This window comes from Pogona vitticeps, chromosome 6, assembly GCF_051106095.1.
Source record: "Pogona vitticeps strain Pit_001003342236 chromosome 6, PviZW2.1, whole genome shotgun sequence".
NCBI lineage: Eukaryota > Metazoa > Chordata > Lepidosauria > Squamata > Agamidae > Pogona > Pogona vitticeps.
Genome location: NC_135788.1, coordinates 16,995,408 through 17,015,325, shown reverse-complemented (window position 1 = coordinate 17,015,325; position 19,918 = coordinate 16,995,408). Strand labels below are relative to the sequence as shown.

At 39.1% G+C, this 19,918-nt stretch overlaps 1 protein-coding gene across 7 annotated transcripts in view; it reads left to right on the top strand.

Moving 5' to 3' along the window:
• The window catches only part of WAC (WW domain containing adaptor with coiled-coil), a 55,369-nt gene that overhangs the window by 33,809 nt on the left and 1,642 nt on the right, over positions 1–19,918 (top strand). For 5 of the 7 annotated variants that reach the window (XM_020800972.3, XM_020800999.3, XM_073003008.2 and 2 more), the window contains 6 exons: positions 2,623–2,868; positions 4,646–4,768; positions 5,852–6,000; positions 7,399–7,517; positions 14,332–14,515; positions 19,481–19,608. In XM_020800972.3, coding sequence (XP_020656631.3) covers positions 2,623–2,868; positions 4,646–4,768; positions 5,852–6,000; positions 7,399–7,517; positions 14,332–14,515; positions 19,481–19,608 — 949 coding nt within the window. Of the gene's footprint in view, positions 1–2,622; positions 2,869–4,645; positions 4,769–5,851; positions 6,001–7,398; positions 7,518–14,331; positions 14,516–14,633; positions 16,648–19,480; positions 19,609–19,918 lie in introns of those variants that run through there. The other 2 variants (XM_073003007.2, XM_073003009.2) reach the window with 2 other exon arrangements.

Sequence of the window (19,918 nt, the reverse complement as noted above, 5' to 3'; positions counted from 1 at the left end):
TAAGTTCCCAAATACTTTTTTTAACATTAATTTCATATTTATGTAATCTTTAACTGAGTTTACTGTTAATTCCCAAAGTAGATGTGCAGAGCATGTACTACCATCTGCTAGATTAAATTCATGAATGGCTTGTCTGAGAGAAAAGGCATTTTTACTTGTGCAAAGATCTCGGGTTTTTGCCCCCCTTTCCCCATTTCATGTAGTTTTGAAGGTTTCTGGACCTTCAGGAGTGGCTTTTGGGAATGCAGGAGACCATAAGTGGGTGGAGGAGCAGGAAAATCTTAACACACACAAGTGTTCTGCTTGTCTGTCTTTAGAGCCATTTATGTTTGGTTTTTGCTACAAATCTAGCATGTTTAGGCTTATAGTATGGAAACTTTGGTCATTTTTGAACAGTACAATAAGACGGCACTGGCTTGTTGGTTATACATAATTGTGCTGATATGTGCTGTCTGGTTTGTCCTGTTTAAAGTGGAGACATGTAATGAGCTCTCATAGTTCTCTGCGGTGGCTTTGTCATGTTATCCCAGCTAAGGTGGCTGCTTTCTCAGCAAGTTGTATTTCTTTTTAGGAGCCACAAAATGTTAAGCAAGCAGAGTTCTTAGTATTATGCTAAGTCATTTAAGCTTTTGACTGTTTAGTATTTCAGGGTCTTAGTCTGTGTCAGAAGCACCACTGTACACTTAATAAATGAATCAGAGCTTTTAATGGGCAACCTCAAGGGCATTTGGGGCAACTAACATCAAATCTTCCATGGTACATGTTGAGAGGCATAGGGTACACTGATAAAGGTGTGAAGTTGCCTGTTCTTCACATTTGCAAAGGAATAGATTTGTGGAAGACCCCCTTATCCTTAGGGTTCACCTTGGTTCTGCCAACTTCATTCTGTAGCCTGTTGAGTGACTTTCAAGCAATCCATTTTTCCTTATCCTTTCAGAATAGTATACCACTGATAGTGGCTAAATGTGGATAGTAACAAAAATGACTTACTTTAGTGGTTACTGTGTCTGTTTGGTTTTGCGTAGAGGTCTGAGGAATGAAAAAAATTGGAGGGGAAAAATCTCTGCTTCTCTTAAGGTCTGTAGTTACAAAAAATAAGATAGGCCTGAATCCAGTTATTATTCCCAACTAGAGTCAACCCACTGAATTAATGAGGACTTGGTAAGTTTACATCTGTATCAGTGAATGTACTCTAGTTGGGAATTAACAGTTAGATGTAGGACCTGGAAATGTTGAAGGAAAACCATTGAAGTTTGTGCAAACAGTAGTCAATAGCCCAGTGCATCTGGAGGATTGAGGAAAGTTATTGTGAAATATTCACATTCAGAATGACATGTAGACCTAGAAGGTGGGCTTTAATACGGATCTGTTTCAACCACTATGATAACTTCAGCTGTCCATGTGTTCGCATCTTAGTTTCCATAATTTCCTCACCCTTGGCTGTTTCAGCTGGGGCAGATGGGAATTGTGGACCAACAGTGTTTGGAGAGCCAAAGATTCCACATACCTGCATTATGAGGACTGTATACTGTTCTGGGATTTGTCTTTACAAGTTTCTTTATGATAAAGCTGAGACCTTTTCCTAAACTTTGATAAAGGGAGCATTTCCCCCCCCCCCCCCCGGATGCTGTTCATAGTTTCTATTTTCAAATTTTAATATTTTTCCAAGTGTCCAAGCTAACAAAAATATAAAGAGCAGGTACTCTCTGTTATCTGTTATCTTTGTCTTGGGGAGGTATTCTTTTTTTCGGGGGGGGGGGGGGGAAGAGATATTTGATCTTAATTTAGGAGTTTTAAAATATATTAATCTGTTATTTTTAAATATTTTATGGAATAATGTTAGCATGAGCTTTTGTGGATTTAACTCTTTTTAAAATAAATCTTTTCATCTTAAAGGTACCAGAAGATTCTTTTGCTAGAATAGTTTGACATAGTTACTCCTTTAAAAAAATTGTATTGAATTTTAATATTTTATTTGTTTAAAGCTTATCCTGCCTGTTTGCCAAAAAAGGCACTTTATAGTAGCATTATTTCATCCCCTTAGACCCTTTGGGGATTGAAAAGCAAACTACAGTGGTGCCTCGCTTAACGACGATAATCTGTTACAGGAAAATCACCATTAAGCGAAAACATCGTAAAGCGAAATAAAAAAAACCATTGAAATGCATTGAAACCCGTTCACTGCGTTCCAATGGGGGAAAAACTCACCGTCCAGCGAAGATCCTCCATACAGCGGCCATTTTCACTGCCTGTATAGCGAGGAATCTGTCCCTAAATACAGCGGGGAGTCATTTTAATTACCCGGCGGCCATTTTGAAACCGCCGATCAGCTGTTAGAAAAACATCATTTTGCAAAGAATTGGTTCCCAAAGCAGGGACCCAATCATCGCAAAGCGAAATTCCCCCATTTAGACCATCATTTTGCGATCGCAAAAAGATCGTCGTAAAGCAGATTCGTCGTAATGCGGGGCAATCGTAAAGTGAGGCACCACTGTATAATGTAAATTACTTTGCAGTATGTGGGGTGGGTGGAGATAATCTACCACAGTACTTTGTATTATAACTAATGTAGGATATGTGTTGGGATTGTGTTTAGATGAAAACAAATCTTTTTCATTTTAGAATCTGTCTCTATGGACAAGTCTGTATCCCACTCATGCACAACCCCTTCCACATCATCTGCTTCTGGCTTGAATCCAGCTTCTGCACCAACTTCATCTACTTCTGCAGTCCCTGTTTCTCCTGTTTCACAGTCACCGATTCCTCCATTGCTTCAGGACCCAAACCTCCTTCGACAGTTGCTACCTGCTCTGCAAGCCACCCTACAAATTAATAATTCTAGTGTAGATATATCCAAAATAAACGAAGGTAAGACATCTTTACAGGCTTATCCACAGTAGTATATACAACCATGGAAATGCTAATTCAGTGTGATGGGTGATTTCATAAGAGCACTTTAATAAGTTAACATACAAGAAACTTGTAAAATGAAGGTAAATTTAAATGCTAATTGGAACTGTTTTATTTAGTACACATATTCAGAGGTACAATGTGTAGAAAATGTGTCAAAACATTGTCTAAGGAAAATCTGGAGTGGGGAGGCAGGTGAAAACTGGTTAATGAAAATAGAGTACTTAACAGTATATCTGCTGGTTTCCCTGCAAATACAATCTGTGTTTTCTTTCTCCCATTTTGACTTACTCCCAGTCCCAGAGACCAGTTGCAGAAATATGAATTAAAGCAGCCCCGGGAAAGGATAATTTCTTGGGGAGAATTGAATTAGATACTATCCAATGATTTCCCCATGCAAATATCATTATTCTGCATTAATCTTTCAAAGAAAAAGGGGTTGGAGAACTTTTATGTTGCCTTATAGTACATAGCTCTTACCTTTAGGAAGCAGAAACTAGGTGTGTTACTTTAAATCAGAGTTATTCTGTACAATTCCATTACACTATGGGGTTATCTAGCTGGACTGCTTGGTCTAAATTTCAAATAATGAAAGATGAATAAAACACTGTGGTTTTGTTTTATAATGTATAGTAGTAGTCCTATTGACCTCAGTAGGGCTTATGCCTCAAGAGCTGTCCAGGTATGCAGTACTAAGAATCTGTTGCAGCAAATGAGATGAAAAGAACTTTCTGCATTCTAGTTAATCCAGATTTCAGTAGTTTCAGCTATGGGGTTTAATTGTATCTTATTTTATTATTTGTATTTATTATATAGTTCATGTTTTATGTAATTCTAAAGTGTAGTACATATATGTAAATGTAACTATAGGCACAGTGTGGTAACCTTTGCACCTTCCCTATCCCTATATACTCAGAAGCTTCTTACTTATGGCTCAGTGGTAACTAACTGCAAAGGACAACCTGGATCAAAAACCTAGTATAGGAGAATAGCAAATGCCCAAGATACTAACTTTGAGATTGTTAAGTGCAGTATATTTGTTCAATTCTGGCTCTCTCAGTGCCAGTGTACTTTCTTAAATTAAATCCCAACCATAGTAGACCGTAAGTAAATCCCATTTATTTGGTAGGTCTGCTGCAGTTGGGACTACCAGTTAGACTGAATCAATAATTTGAGGTACCTCCTAAAAACAGCCATGTCATGGGTGGTATTATATCTCTTTGATGTCAGTAGGAGTGGAAGATAGAGCAAGGCCCCCTTCATTGGTTGTTGTAGGTTTTTCAGACTGCTTCGTGTTTTCTAAAGGTTGTTCTTCCTAATGTTTCACAAGTCTCTGCACAGACAGAGTTCTGACTTCTGTCCTTTGAAGATGCTGGCCACAAAGATTGGCAACATGTTAGGAAGAACAACCTTCAGAACACAGCCAAAGAGCCCAAAAAACCTAAAACAACCATCAGATCCCAGCCATGAAAGCCTTCAAGAATACACTCCCTTCATTGCCTTGGTGGACTTACTACTGTTTTTCTTCTTGCAGAGTATAATCTATTAGTAATCAGCCACAATGCAACTGACATAAGGGGGAGCCGCAAGGCTTCTCGGTTGGCCTGCTGAGTGCTTATATTCTGTGGTACTAGTTACTCGGCACCTTTTCTTTCAGAGACAAGAAATAGATGTAAAATGTATTGTCAGTTTTGTTTCAAAAATGAAACTCTAATTATATCAATTTGTCTATTAGTTCTTACAGCTGCTGTGACACAAGCCTCTCTGCAATCTATACTCCATAAAATTCTCACTGCTGGACCATCTGCTTTTAATATAACTTCCCTGATTTCTCAAGCAGCACAGCTTTCCACACAAGGTATATTTTGAAATGCTTATTTTTGCAATCCAGAATGAAATAAAAAATCCTATTGTGTGAGTTTTTGCTAACTAGTGAATCTAAATGCTTTCAGACCAGACTAGTGTAAAAACATTAGGATAATAATACAGAGTATGTCGTTTACTGTGACATTTTTTGGGGGAGGGTTAAAGTTAAAAATCTATTCACTAAACACCACATTGATTTATTGAAGCCAATAACATTTGCACTACATGCATTGTTTGATTGACCTATGTGCACGGCATAGTATTGTTTTTCCAAACATATTTTGTTGCCTCTGTTCATGTCCATAAGAGGAGCCAAGAGGTATTGTGGTTATAATAAAATAAATAGTAATCTATCTAAAGATCTGTCTAATTTATTCTGAATAAATTTATTCTGCTCAGTCAGCAGCAAACCATTTTCACTGCTTAATTTTTCCAATAAGTGTCAGTACGTGTTTAGTAATATTCATATTTGCAGTCATAGCAGAATTCATGGTGAAAACAGAAGTAATATAACCATGTTGCTGTGCATCCTGATTCCCCATCTGCTATTTTAAAATAAACTTTTAGGTTACATGCATTCTATAGGATATAAATATACTGTTTTCAGGCTATTATAACAAGTATTTTGGAATATAGGTGCTTACTTTGTTTTTTGGAAGTATCTTAAACATTCTGATATCAGTCGCTTTTGAGGCTGAGGTGTCTAAGAATAAAATTTACACTGTAGTGTGTGAAATCTTTTCAGCAAAACTTTTAGCAACCTTGAACATTCCACCTGTCATTAGGTAAAGATACTACATGGTTTTTAAACTGTTTATTACCTAGGTTTTGGAAATAGTTGTACCTACTCTTTTACTGCTGCTAAATATTTTGACTTTTCAGTTGGGGTTTCAGTATTTTATATAATGTCATCTGGAGACTTAGCTCAGAGTCTCATAGTTTTCTCATTCAATTATAAATCCTACTTTACACCGCTTTTGTAAGCCTCCCAGCTTTGTCACATAAAGCTACTATGAAAAATACATATGCACAGATTCAGTAGAATTTTCTTAAACTGTAATGATCTTATTCACAGCTCAGCCATCTAACCAGTCTCCAATGTCTTTAACATCGGATGCCTCATCACCAAGGTCATATGTCTCTCCAAGGATAAGCACGCCTCAGACTAATGCAGTTCCTCTGAAACCTTTGATAAGTACACCTCCTGTATCATCACAGCCAAAGGTAAGATTTTAAAGAGTTCTTGGGGTGTGTGGTGTGACGGTGTGCTTCTAGTGAATATCGTTAAGGCTAACATGAAACCCCTAGCATTTAAATATTTTAAATGTTTCAACTCCACCGCCGCATTTTCCTGTATCATGTAAGAGAGCAAAAGCATAAGCATCACCAGTAAGTTCCTATTTTAGCAGTTTAAATTGCTTTAAAATGTGGAAGAAGACAGTGGTGACAATGACAATGCTGCTGTTGCTTTGTGCTTGTAACAGGTGGCTAAGAATGAATTTAGCTAGCTCGGGGGCTTTGGAAGTGTTGAAAGTACTGCATTACTGGTAAAGAGAGAGGCAAGCTGATAATACATCACTTAAATTACTAAAATACACGCACATTACATACATACAGTGGTGCCTCGTCTTATGAAATTAATCCGTATTGGACCGGTGGCTGTAACTCGAAAATTTCATAAGTAGAAGCACTGTTCCCTATAGGAATGCATTGAAAACCATTTAATCTGTTCCAGCCAAAGAAAAAAAAAATTCCGGGCTTCTAAAGCTGCACCCGCTGCCCTCTGCCTCCCGTCCCCACGGGGACAGGAGGCAGAGGGCAGCGGGGACAGGAGGCAGAGGGGGCAGCTTTGAATTTCCTGCCCTTTCCCCCTGCCTTTCATACGTCGAAGCTCCGACCACAAGTCAAACCAAAATTTTGCAGCTGGAGCTTTTCGTACCTCGAAATTTTTGTAAGTAGGGACGTTTGTAAGTCGAGGCCCGACTATATCAAAATTTCTATGTGTGTGAACATCCTGCTGTCACTAGAACCAAATACTGTGTTTTCGGTGCAAATTAATATTTGCCAGATCCTAAGCTCCCTCATTCCCTTGATGCCAATGGAAAAGGCCTAAAATTATACCAGTTCTGAGCCTGACATATGAATTTCCCTTCCAGTGGAAAGTGGAGTCTAAATGTTTCTCTGTCTTCTGCTTTGGCTATAGGAACACAGTAGGATGTAGGAAGTGATGGTAGCTCTACCGCAAAAAATCTTGCTATCACTCTTACTACAAAAGGATAACACTGTGTGTGTTCTGAGTCCAGACACCTTAGTTCACATCTTGCCTTAGTTATGAACTTTGTAGGTGGTCTCTGTCAGCAGTTGAATTCCCTGGCTTATTTTACAGAGTTCCTGGAAACATTTTACTAAAATAATGCATACGTAATATTCATGAAACATTTTAGAGTGCTCAGAATGATACACTCATGGAAGGTGCTGGTTCATTTCTTCTTTTGTCATGTTTCTGTTATAAAGTACAATGTAGGAATTGGAACAGGAAATACCTTCATACTGTTCTTGATCAGTAGGGAAGTTCCTTAAGTTTGAGTAGTTCAGAAATATAATCAGATTTTGAACTTTCAGGTTACTACTTCAGGTGTTAAGCAAGGGCCAGTTTCACAGTCCGCATCTCAGCAGCCAGTGAATGCCGACAAACAACAAGGTCATGAACCAGCTTCTCCTAGAAGTCTTCAGCGTTCAAGGTGAACATTACATTGATTTAAGCTTTGACTTCACCATATTGTAGCTCATGAATGTTGGTTTCCTAGTGACTCCAAACTGCATGCTCTCTGATTTACAAATAGATTTATCCATGATTCTTGCATTCAGCGTAGACAGAACATAGTAATCTCAGAGCTACATCCAGTGTTGTTCAATGGGACCTTCATCTTATCTTTCCTCTTGCAGTTCCCTGTGCTCTTTGAAATTTGCTCATCAATGCGCTCTAATCTCTGAAGCAGGTTGGGGAGGTGAGGGGTGGAATACAGAAGAGATGAGGAGCCATTGTGTTAATGTTTTGTTGGTGAACAAATTGGATTTCACTTGCGAAATGGATCTGGAGGACAAATTATTTACAAATTATTGGTTATTGAAATTAATAGGCTGTTAATTTTTAGTTGGAACTTATATTTAATCTTTATTTTTTTCATGTTTTAATCTTAATTGTATTTTAAATCATATATTGTTTAATTTGTCTTTTAATATTTAACTTACTGTATTTTTAAATTGTATGAATTTTAATGTTGGGAGACGCATTGAGTCCCTTGTTGGGAGAAATGCGTCATCATCAGCATCATCATCATCATCATCATCATCATCATCATCATCATCATCATCATAATAATAATAATAATAATAATAATAATAATAATAATAATAATAATAATAATAATAATAATAATAAATGAGCCAACATTTGACTGTTCTGGAATGTTGTTTGTCTTTTAGAAAATTCTGGAAAGAATTGCCGTAAGTCAGAATTGACTCTATGGCATATTATTATTTTGTTTTAAAATTATTTCTTGGCATTGGATCATAGCTTTGAAACATCTTGCCAAGGAAGGCTCACCAGGCCCTTTCCTAATATCATAATAAAAGGTAGAGAACTTTTTAGTCAAATAAATATGGTTTCCTGTGTTTAGTGGAATTTGTTCCCTGGTAAGAAAATCCACAGTGTCTATAATTATAGGATAAAATATCAGTTGTCTAGATAAGCATATACCACAAATATTCATTAAAAGGGAAAATGTTTAGAATGATACAAACTTCTATAGCTGCAGCCTACTTTATTCCATTACCAATATGATGTCCTGTTTTAAGCTTGAATTCTTCCTTCCAAAGGAAGGCTAGAAATGTATCACATGCTACCATTTTTCTCAGAATCATTATTGAAAGAACAGTAGCATTTTCCAAAACTCAGTTGCTACTTGAAACAGCCTTAAAGAAAATTGGGTGGGGGAAGAATAGCTGCCGTCATCCTTTTCTTGTGTAGGGAGCAGTGAATTCCTAACTACCACTGAAAATACTAAGACTGTTTAAAAGTATATGAAGGAAGCAAGAGAAACTCCGCAGCACTTTGGGGACTATTTAAGTATATACATTACATTTTGTGTTCTACATTCATAAGCAAACTGTAAACCTTCGACTCATACCAGTTGTAGGTAACAGCAAACTATACTCTGTCAGTGCAGCTGAACCTAGGGAAGGAGACCCTTTATGAACTAGAATCAAAATTTGGCTTGGAATGCTGGTTGATGGGCTTTATTTTATTTTATTTATTTATTTTGGTCAAATTCACACTCATTGGCAAACTGGGACTTGCTACTTACCATTTAATTTTAATTGCTGTTCTAGGCTAATGCTCTTTATATAATGTTATGCTGAAGCTCTGTTCTGAACAATAGAATAAAGATATATTTCAACAGTAAACTAGAATGTGGATTGAAATTAAATATCTGCAATAATAGATTACTACTTTTAGTTGAAAAGGAGAATTGTTGTATACTTTAATAGAAATGAGTCTGTTGATTTGAGAATTCTGTTCTGTCTCTCATAGAATCCCCATGTTAGTGTTATGCTCCAAAGCAGAGTACTGTATTCATATGAGACTGTAAATTGGAAAGGGTGAACAATATTAAAAAATGAGTTAATGTGCCAGTCATTGTCCACTGTTCATATTGTCATTCCACTCAGTATGAAAATTACTGATTCTGTACTGAAAACTAGCACAGATTATTTCAGCTTGAATATTCTGTTGGTGTGATACCTTGGTTACAGAACTGAAGAATGTTGCCAGTCTCTGATTCAAGCTATGTGGTTCATGTAAGGAATGGCCACGAATAATAAGTATCTTTGTGACTTAATAGTGGGAATAGGAGACTTCAGTATAGCCTTCTCTAAACTGGTACCCTCCAGATACATTGCCTCACATCTAAAAGACACCAGGTTCTGGAAATTTATTTTAGCATAAATTGCAGGATTTGACTCAATAGGAGGAAAGTTCCATGTAGGATCTTGGCAAGGATTGGAACCACCTGTTTTTATTGTATCAGAATTTGTGTTTTTCTGATAGTCATGTGGGATTAAACCTAGTTAAATATAATTTAAATCTAGTTAAATATAATTCAGGAGAGTCCATTTTTCTCTGCACCCTCTTTCATTAAGATAGAATTGGCCTGAAGAAGATGAAAGTGTCTGGAAATTTTTTTAAAATTTGCATTTGAGTGGATTTATGTCTAAGAGTTTGGGATGTACATTCAGATTCAGAATTCACTGAATAATGTTATATTTGGATAGCTCTGCAAATATACAAATTCAAATTTGACTGTTCCAATTACTTGTAATAATAATTCCTAATATTCTGAGTCTTGTTTTATATATTAGAAAGCAAAAGGTTTGGCTTCTGCTTGTTAGAGGTAGAATATACCAGATGGGCGGGATATAAATCAAATAAACAAACAAACAAACATGGAACTATTTCTCAGGTATCCTGGAGTGTTTTCTTGAGAAAAGAAACTTAAAACCACTCTGCCACCACCAATGGTAGTGGGGGCAGAGAACTCAGTGCCCCCTGAATGGGATTGTAATGGATTTCCCAAGTGAAGGGGACTGGGATTAGAGCAAAACATGTAAATTATGTATGTCTGCACTAGTGAAATCTAAAATCAGGCACAGACACCAGAAGGGTTTTTTTTCCACATTGGTTCTTTCCAATTGAAAGGTGGGCATAGCTGCTTGTGAACTGCTGGATAACTCAGTGTTTATTCAGCTGTATAGCCAAGGGTTGGGAGTTGTGCCTCTCTGATTGAGAGACCCTATGGACTCGATGATCCATAGGATCTCTTATAGATTTGCAGTTTGATGCTAATAATGATGATATTAATCTCCATAACATTTGCTGTTAGGATATTCCCTGGTGCAAGCCTGCATTGCAGCAGTTTTCTCTGTTCTTTGTTGAACTATCAACTGACATTTGCATTCTCTACATTTCTTTGTATATTGTTTGCTTAGTATGGTCAGGAATAAGAGTTAGGATTAGCAGATTCATTGATTAATATACTATGAATCAACAGGGAAATATATTATGCAGGCCTGCATCCCCTCACATGGAGGCATCAGACATAAGGGAACACAACAAGGGCAGGATACAGGTGGTCCCTTTTGAATGTAGCTGTGAGGAAGCGCAGCCACATAACTCACAGCATCCAAGAGGCCCTGAGGAACGTACCGCAGCAGTGGAGTCTAGCTACAGAAAGGAAAGGTCTGTTTGTCACAACCAGTCGGGCAAACATGGCAGTATTTCAGGGTAGGAAGATGAAAAGTGTGCGATGTATGGCCCACACTTTCAGCTTCATAGTTCACGGTGCTTTGCAGGGTATAGAAGACACATTCGTACCTAATATAATTCAGTGGGCCAGAAAGGTGGCAGGTCATTTTCACCAGTTTCTGAGCAGTGGATGTTGCAGCATTAGAGGCAAAAACTGGGATTGCCACTAATCCAAATGTGGCAACTCGATGGAACTCCATTTTCTATCTGCTTGAAAGAGTGCTGGAGCAGCAAAGGATACTCCATGATTTAAAACTGGACATTGCCAGTGGTGTGGCTGCTCCTCTTGTTAAAGAAGAGTGGGATGTTATGGATCAAGTGGTCTTTTCCCTCCAAAGCTTTGAGGTCCTTAGTCTATGGAGGAAAATCTGTGTGGATTGTTAGTTGCTTCTGTGTTCAGCTGCTCTGCTACATGATTGCTATTGATATCCAGCATGTATAACACAGCAAGGAGATGTCTTTTTATGATGAGTTGAATGCCTTCTCTGTGTATCCTCCACCTGTGTATAACTTTTTAAGTTGTTTTCACTTCCTGTCTGTAAACAAACCTTATCTACAGGGTGCACGTTCTAAGAGCCTGGAAATCCAGCAACATTTTAAAATGAAAAATTCTGTTGTACCTACAGTGAATCTAAGGGTCTGCAGTTTCATATCTGACTGCCATTATTATGGTTTTCATTATTGTTTTGACTATCCATTTTGAAAGCTTCTAGGATTCTAATAATCTGTACAGTGGTGCCTCGCATAGCGAGGTTAATCCATTCCGGATTAACCCTCGCTATGGGAAACATCGCTCAACGGAATGAAAAAAAACATTGAAACGCATTAAACTTGGTTTAATGCCTTCCAATGGGCCCCAAAACTCACCGTTGAGCGAAGCTTCTCCATAGGGGCGGCCATATTCGCGCCCTCAGTAAGCGAGGGCACGGCGTGAAAAGTTCTGGCGGCCATTTTGGAACCACCGATCAACTGTTCCGCTTGGCTTCGCTATGCGAAAATCGTTCAGCGAACCGCTTAACGATCATCGCACAGCGAAAAAACCCCATAGGGGCCATCGCTGAGCGAATGCTCCAGCGATGGCCCGGACCCCCTCGCTATGCAAATTCATCGCTCAATGGAGCGATCGCTAAGCAAGGCACCACTGTACTTCTAAACCCAGTAGACCAAGATTTTATTGTATTCAGGATTCTGGATTATTGCTAGATTACACTATTTATCAGAAAAGTGTACTATAATGGTACTGTAAATGCCATTTTTACATGCAACAACTCCACTCAGCTCATTACATCCCCACAACCTTTAGTCTATTTCCATGCCAAACTGGCAGACATGAATGAAATTCTTCAAAACAGTGTTATATCATTGACCTTGTTCTCAGGATTAGTTGGAAAGCAGCATGTTATTTTGAAAACAGTTATAATGTTAACTTTTCCCAAGCCATAATTTTAATCATACATTCATTTTTTACCTTTTCTGCACTCCCTTTAATCATTTTTAACATCTTATAAATATAAAATTTCAAATGTTGACAGCCAATGTATTTAACAAAGTGACAAGAAGCTGTAATAATATTAAAAGCAATAAGAAACTGAAACTTACAAATGAACATTATAAATGGCATTCGATATGATATAACTGCAGGGCTTGAAAAATTTTAGACTGTCTCACCAGTCAGTCAAAAATTTCACTACTCAGCATGACTGGACTGTAGCCTTGCAATTTATGTTAACAAATTTAAACTAGGCACTTGTTCACTTTTATTTCTACTTAACAATGCGTACAAACCCAAAATAAATTGTATTACATACAACATATTTGCCTATGTCTTCTTAGTAGAAAATGCACTGCTGTCAGAGGTGTTGCACTTGTGTCCTTGAACATACCTGGTAGTTTTAGCACTGAAGTACCATTTATTGATGACTTTTAGTAGGGTTAAACTGTGGTAGTGGAGGTCCATTTAGATTCACCATCATAAAGTCATCTAAGCTTTCAGTCTCTAAACACAATCTGAATTTATTTTTGATCAGGTTTATCTGGCTGAAACCCCTTTCACAGCCGACTGTAGAAACTGGTAGAATAGAGGCAGTTTTAAGGAGCTTCAGAAGAACAAGAAACCTACCTGTTTCAATGGTGGTTCATTGCCTTTCCCAGTAAATCCACTGATGACAGACCTTTTGCACATATTTTGAATTCATACCATTCATCCAGGGCTTTCTGAATTATGTTTTCTTTACCCTTGTGTTGCAAAAGGTCTTTGTAATGAGATACAAGTTTTTTACCAAAACTTCCCAAGGACGTTTCTGGCCATGTGAAAGTATCGAATATTGACACAGATGTTAATATGTTATCTGTAGCAGTGTTCAAAAAGTGCATCTTTATGTCAGCCATTCTCTTTGGGGAGAAAGGTATATAAATATATATTTTTAATTAATTAATTAGTAGAATTTGGTGCAGTTCTCCAGCGGTGGAAAGGTAGGGAACTGGCTTTGTCGCTCCCTTTGAATTTCCTGCCATTTCCTGCCTTGGACTGCAATTCCCAGAAGCCTTCACCACCAGCTGTGCTGATTCCCAGTCTAGGGTCCCCCCAGGTGTTTTTGAAGTGGAATTCCCAGAAGCTTTCACCAGTAGTTGGCCAGCACAAGAACCAGTCCAAAGGCACCTTGTTGACCCAAGATTGGGAATCACTGATTTATACCCTCAGACTTGGGTTGCTTTATTACCTGAGTCTCTGTGGGGTCATGAAGCTTGTATTTTGAATGCCTTTCTTCTGAATGTCTCCAGCAAAAATAAAACTGAAAGCAAAAGTGCCCGGCCTCTTAAAGAGCCACGGTTCCTTCCCACCCCAGGATGTGTCCTTGTTCCATTGAAATTGGGAGCAGGGAATCTCCATATTCTTCAGCATGGGACTACTGTACATTCTCCTACAGAGCTATATTTCTATGTGCCACTCAAACTTTCTTCTCTGGTGAAGAGGGCAGTTTTCCTTTTTCTATGGGAGGGGGAGGAGAGGACTGCAGGATTAGAGAGAGGCAGAGGGGAAGGAGGGAGGGAGGGAGCTGTGACTTGTTGAGCAGCATTTTTCACTATTTATTTATTTTATTTATTTTATTTATTGTATTTATACCCCGCCTATCTAGTCATTTCCGAGTGGACGAGTGCTTTTTTCAAGCCCTGTATATCTGTTTTTACAGTAGTCAGAGAAGTCCATCTCCTGGTCCAAATCATACCTCCAGTACAAGTGCTTCAAGCACAACAGCACCACAGAATGCATCCGCACGACCGACATGTTCATTAACACCCACGTTAGCGGCACATTTCAACGAAAATCTTATAAAGCATGTCCAAGGATGGCCTGCAGACCATGCTGAAAAGCAGGTGAGTTTACATTTTGCCGTGTTAGTGGACTAAATTCAATTTTAGATTCTACTGGAGTGGGCTCATTAAAATTACTGGGATGTGTGTGTTGACTAACAAGTCTCATTCATTTCAACAGGTCTGCAACTTTGGATAAAATTTGACATGTCCCTGTAGACAGCTAGTGAATCCTGGTGAAATTTAAAAACAAATGTTTTATGCTGCTTATATTTCTTATTTCTGGGTGAGGTGGCAATTGTAATTCCTATTGTGTATAGATAAAATTGCATTTAGGAAGAAAAAATGGAAACAGAGTATGTATTTTTCACATGGAATAATCAAGGATTAAAAGTATTGTACATTATTAGCCAAGAAACAGTTACTTTTCCTGTCTTAATCCTGTGGTTTAGGGTGAGGTTGTGCAACATCTGATATATACAAATTGCCTGGTGACTCGAAACAGTTGTCCTTGTGGCAGGGACTGTCTGACCTGGAAATCCAGTCCCCTTTTCTCTACTGCTTTGAAGGATGACTAGCCATTTAGAGGAGAAGCAAGATGGGAAGTGTGCTAAGGCACAGTTCACATAACACTGTCCTTCCTGTCTTTCCAAGTTCCAGTGCCCTGGGAGCTCTTCTCCCGCTCTGGTAGGAGGCTTGGGATAGAGCAGACAGCAGGACCAGACACTTATTTTACTTCATTGAAAGCCAGGAGCCTCTTTGTCTGGAGTGAGAAATAGTAACTGGGGAAGAGTGCAAGTGCTTTGCAAGCTGTATTTGCCATTCTTTAATTTTACCTCAGTGATCTTCTGAGGTTGAGATCAGCAGTCAGATCTGAGCCTGTCCTGTACCCAAACTGAACAGTTTCTTTTTGGTAAAGCCTGCATAGTGGAGTAGAAATGAAAGCTAAGGAGTTAGGTTAGTGTTATGGTTAGAAAATGTTTTTTTAAGTTTGGATAGAATTGCATATGAATAATTATTTCTCTTTCTCCAAAGTTAAAATTAGAATTATAGTAAAACAAAAAAACTTAAAACATTTTAAAAGTTTGGGTAGAATTCCATAATAATATTTTTTTTCTCTTTCTTAAAAGTTAAAATTAGAAGTATAGTAACACTATTAGAAGTATAGTAATTTTGAACAGCTTGCTTTTGTGTATTCACATTTGTTATTGTGTATTCATGTTTAGTATGTGAAAGCAAGTTGGGGAGTATAGTCCAGAAATCACCAATTCTCAAGGGATATTTCAATTCACATCACCAGAGATGCAATCTGAAAACTCCACTTCTAACCTGAGACTCCATTCCCCTTTTGAAACTTGTTGTAAACATACCTGACCTTCACATTGGGTCATGATTTTTGGAACTCTTGCGTTCTTTGTGGCTTCTGTGAATGCACACAAATGGGTCTTGTCTGCGCCTGCGCTGACATTCTCGGAAGATTCTAGAGCTAAAAGTAACAATTTTGTGGGATGATCCCCCATGAGGCACATGCTCCTCCCACCTAAGATTCCCGTCAGTTCCTTTTTTTCCGCCGAGCTGTATGGTTCTCAGGAGAAATAAAGTGACTTGAGTTAATTGGAGCATTTATTAGATACTTCCTCTTCTGATTTCAACGAATTGAATGCTTCTTGTTTTTTCTAATCATCTTATCAGCGATCCCCTGTGAATTGTTTTGGTTTTTCACTTCCCAGTTTTTGACGCTCTGCCCCCCCTTCAACTGTTTCCCCTACATTTATGGCTTCTTTTGCGCCTTTTAAATGGTGTGTTGGCTGTAACAGTAAGATACTATATTCAGACGGACACGAAAGGTGTCTTTTCTGCCTGGGTGCACAGTATCAAACCCAGTCGTGTGCAGCCTATAAAAAACTTACTTGAGCAAAGGCTCCAGAGACTCAGATCTCACCTCTTGGAGGTTGCAAGGAATCCGGCAACTTCAACTATACCGGCTGTCCAGTCACCAGAGACACTGGTTGAGCGACAACTGCCATCCTCATCAGCTCCCAACCAGATGACCCCATCCCTTAACTCCAAAGAGGGATCGGAAAAGACAAAGTTGTCCTCCAAACCTAAGTTGGTGCCTATGTCGAAGGTGGCCTGAGGGCATGAGGCAACTAAGAAAAAGAGAGAGAAATTGATCATTAAAAAATCAAAGAAAACTAAGGCAGTGCATCTCGCTCCTCCTAGAGAGTTATCACCATCTCTAATCTTGGAGGAGTCGTTGAGAGAGGTGTTGGAGTCGATATCTGAAGGGGAGGAAGTATAAATTCCATCCGCACAGGCTCCAGAACCGATCGGTATCCTTTCCTCTCTAACTGGCCATCTTGAGACTGAGCTGCCGTCCAGTCCGGCCATGGCCCATTCGGGCCCTACATCAGGGCAGGCGACTGAGAGTGAACCTTCGGAGCCAGAACCACCTCCGCAATCTCCCAAGAAATGGAAGGAGAAAAAGCATATATCACCACCCACTTTTATGAGGGGATGCTGATAAGTATTGAGCCTTACCCAGAAAAAAATTGAACTAGGAAGCTGTAACTGCCACACTATTCTACATACAGTGGTGCCTCAACTTACGAAATGAATCTGTATTGGAACGGTGGCCGTAAGTCAAAATTTTCGTTAAATTGAAGCACCATTTCCCATAGGAATGCATTGAAAACCAATTAATCTGTTCCGGCTGAAGAAAAAATTACCAAATAAAATACTGTACTGTAAAAACAGAACAGTTTTTTAAAAGCAAAAGGCAGCACCTTACCCTGCTGCCGCCGCCCACCGCCACTGCCGGGAAGCGAGCCACTGAACCATGCTGGCCAGGCTCTGCCTCCCTGCAGCGGCGGAGGCAGAGGGCAGCGGGGGCGACTTTGGAAACCTGGGAAGCCGAAAGCTGCCCTGACCGCCACGCCAGGTGCCGGCTTCCCGGGTTTCCAAAGCACTGGCACCTGGTAGGGCCACGTTGGAAGCCCGGGAGGCTGAGCCTCCCTTTTCGTAACTGTTGGGGCGAAGAAGCAGCCTCTTTGCCATCAACAGTTTGAATTTCCCGCCCTTTCCCCCTGCCTGTTTCTTTTCGTAAGTGAAAGCTCACTCCACCAGAGCGCTGTCCACCTCGATTGCCTTTCAGCATGGTCCTGAAGTTCCTGACATCTGCCGTGCTACAACATGGTCCACTGCATCGATCTTTGTCAGGCACTATCGCTTAGATGTGAGAGCACGCAACGATGCTGGATTAGCATCCAGCCTACCGTGACGTCTCATCTTGCCAGTAAGTGAAGCTTGCTAGTTACCCTTTTGTGTGCATTCACAGAGGCCACAAAGAAGAAAAAGAGGCTACTTACCTGTAACCATAGTTCTTCGAGTGGTCCTCTGTGAATTCACACTACCCACCCATCCTCCCCTCTGTCGTCACGGGTATCTTATTTATTATGTAACACCTGTGCCCGCCAGACAAATTTTAGGAACTGAGGGGAATCTTGGGAGGAACATGTGCCTCATTTTTTACTTTTAGCTCTAGAATCTTCCGAGAATGTCAGCACAGGCGCAGACAAGACCCATTTGTATGCATTCACAGAGGACCACTAGAAGAATACGGTTACAGGTGAGTAACCTCCTTTTTATTCTGCACTGCATAGCTCTGTGATGTTGACCAATGAAGATTGTGGGTTGAAAGCTAGCTTCACTCTGTTTCAGTAAATATCTGAAACTTATTGAATAAATAGGATAAGCTCCATGTCACTGAAATGTTACAATTTTCAGTGGATGGCAGGAAACGGTACAGTGGTGCCTTGCATAACAATTTTAATTGGTTCCAAAAAAAAAACGTTATGTGAAACATCGTTATGCGAAACACCATTTTCCATAGGAATGCACTGGAAACCGGTTAATCCGTTCCAATAGGCACGGATTGCCGTCCTTAAGCGAAAAAACCCATAGGAAACATCGTTAAACGATACAATGTTTCCTCCATTGGAATGTATTGAAGCTGACTCAATACATTTCAGTGGCTTTGCGAAGTCAATTTTTGCAAAATTAAGTGTGTCATAAAAGGGTCAAAAATGGTTTTAAATGCTTGGATTAGCTTCTGCACCCTCTAAAACGGATGCAAAAGTTAATTTGGCTTTGATCTGACTTTTCGTTAATTTATGGTGAATTTTTCCCCCCAACTTTTGACAGCTGTCAAAATCTGACAGCTCCATTATTTCCTATGGGGGAAGAAAAAATTCACAAAAAATTAACGAAGACTCAGCAACTGTTCTAAATGCTTAGCGAAGTTTGGGACCATGCTTCGCATAACAAATGCGATTTTAGGTCCCCTGCTTCACTTAACGATGTTTCTTTTTTCAATTTAAAAAGTGTCTTAGAAGGGTCAAAAACGGTTCTAAATGCTTGGATTCGTTATAGGACCCCCTAAGTCGTGTGCAAACCTGATTTGGCTTTGATCTGAACTTTCGTTAATTTATGGTGAATTGTTTTCTCCCCCATAGGAAAGCATGGAGCTGTCAGATTTTGACAGGTCCATTGGTTCCTATGGGCCGAAAAAAAATTCACCATAAATTAACGAAAAGTCAGATCAAAGCCAAATCAGGTTTGCACATGACTTAGGGGGTCCTCTAACGAATCCAAGCATTTAGAACCGTTTTTGACCCTTCTAAGACACTTTTTAAATTGAAAAAAGAAACATCGTTAAGTGAAGCAGGGGACCTAAAATCGCATTCGTTATGCGAAGCATGGTCCCAAACTTCGCTAAGCGAAAATCGCCCATAGGAAACATCGTTATACGGTGCATATTATTTTCTAAAAAAACACATCGTTATGCGAATTCATCACTAAACGAGGCAATCGTTAAGCGAGGCACCACTGTATTTAGTTTCTCCACAGTGTTGTAAGTCCTGTGATATTCTTCATTTTAAAAAATGTATGTAGTTTGCTCAGTGTTTCTTTATATAAAGCAGGTGCTGCAAATCAACTTTAAATGTTGCTTATAATTTTATTTTTAAGGCATCAAGATTACGTGAAGAAGCTCATAACATGGGAAGTGTTCATATGTCTGAAATTTGTACTGAATTAAAAAACTTAAGATCCTTAGTTCGTGTATGTGAAATTCAAGCTACTTTGCGTGAGCAAAGGTAAGACTTCATTCTGGACGCATCAGCCTAATTTCCTAAACCTTGAGCTGTTTTGGTTGCATAACTTTGATAAAATGACAGCTACTGAGCTACATTCCCTAGTGTTTAGTCAGGGGCTGGAAAGTTTGACAGCTTAACATACAGGATGATGCTGACTTAAACAGGCATAATACCTCCCTCCACAGCCATTGAACTACTGAAGGTATCCTTGTGTGCTCCTGGATCTTGAACAATTATTTAGCCCATTATGTGTACCATTAAGGTAGGTCAGCCATTTCTAGGCCCAGTAATTTTGTCCTTTTTGTAAAAT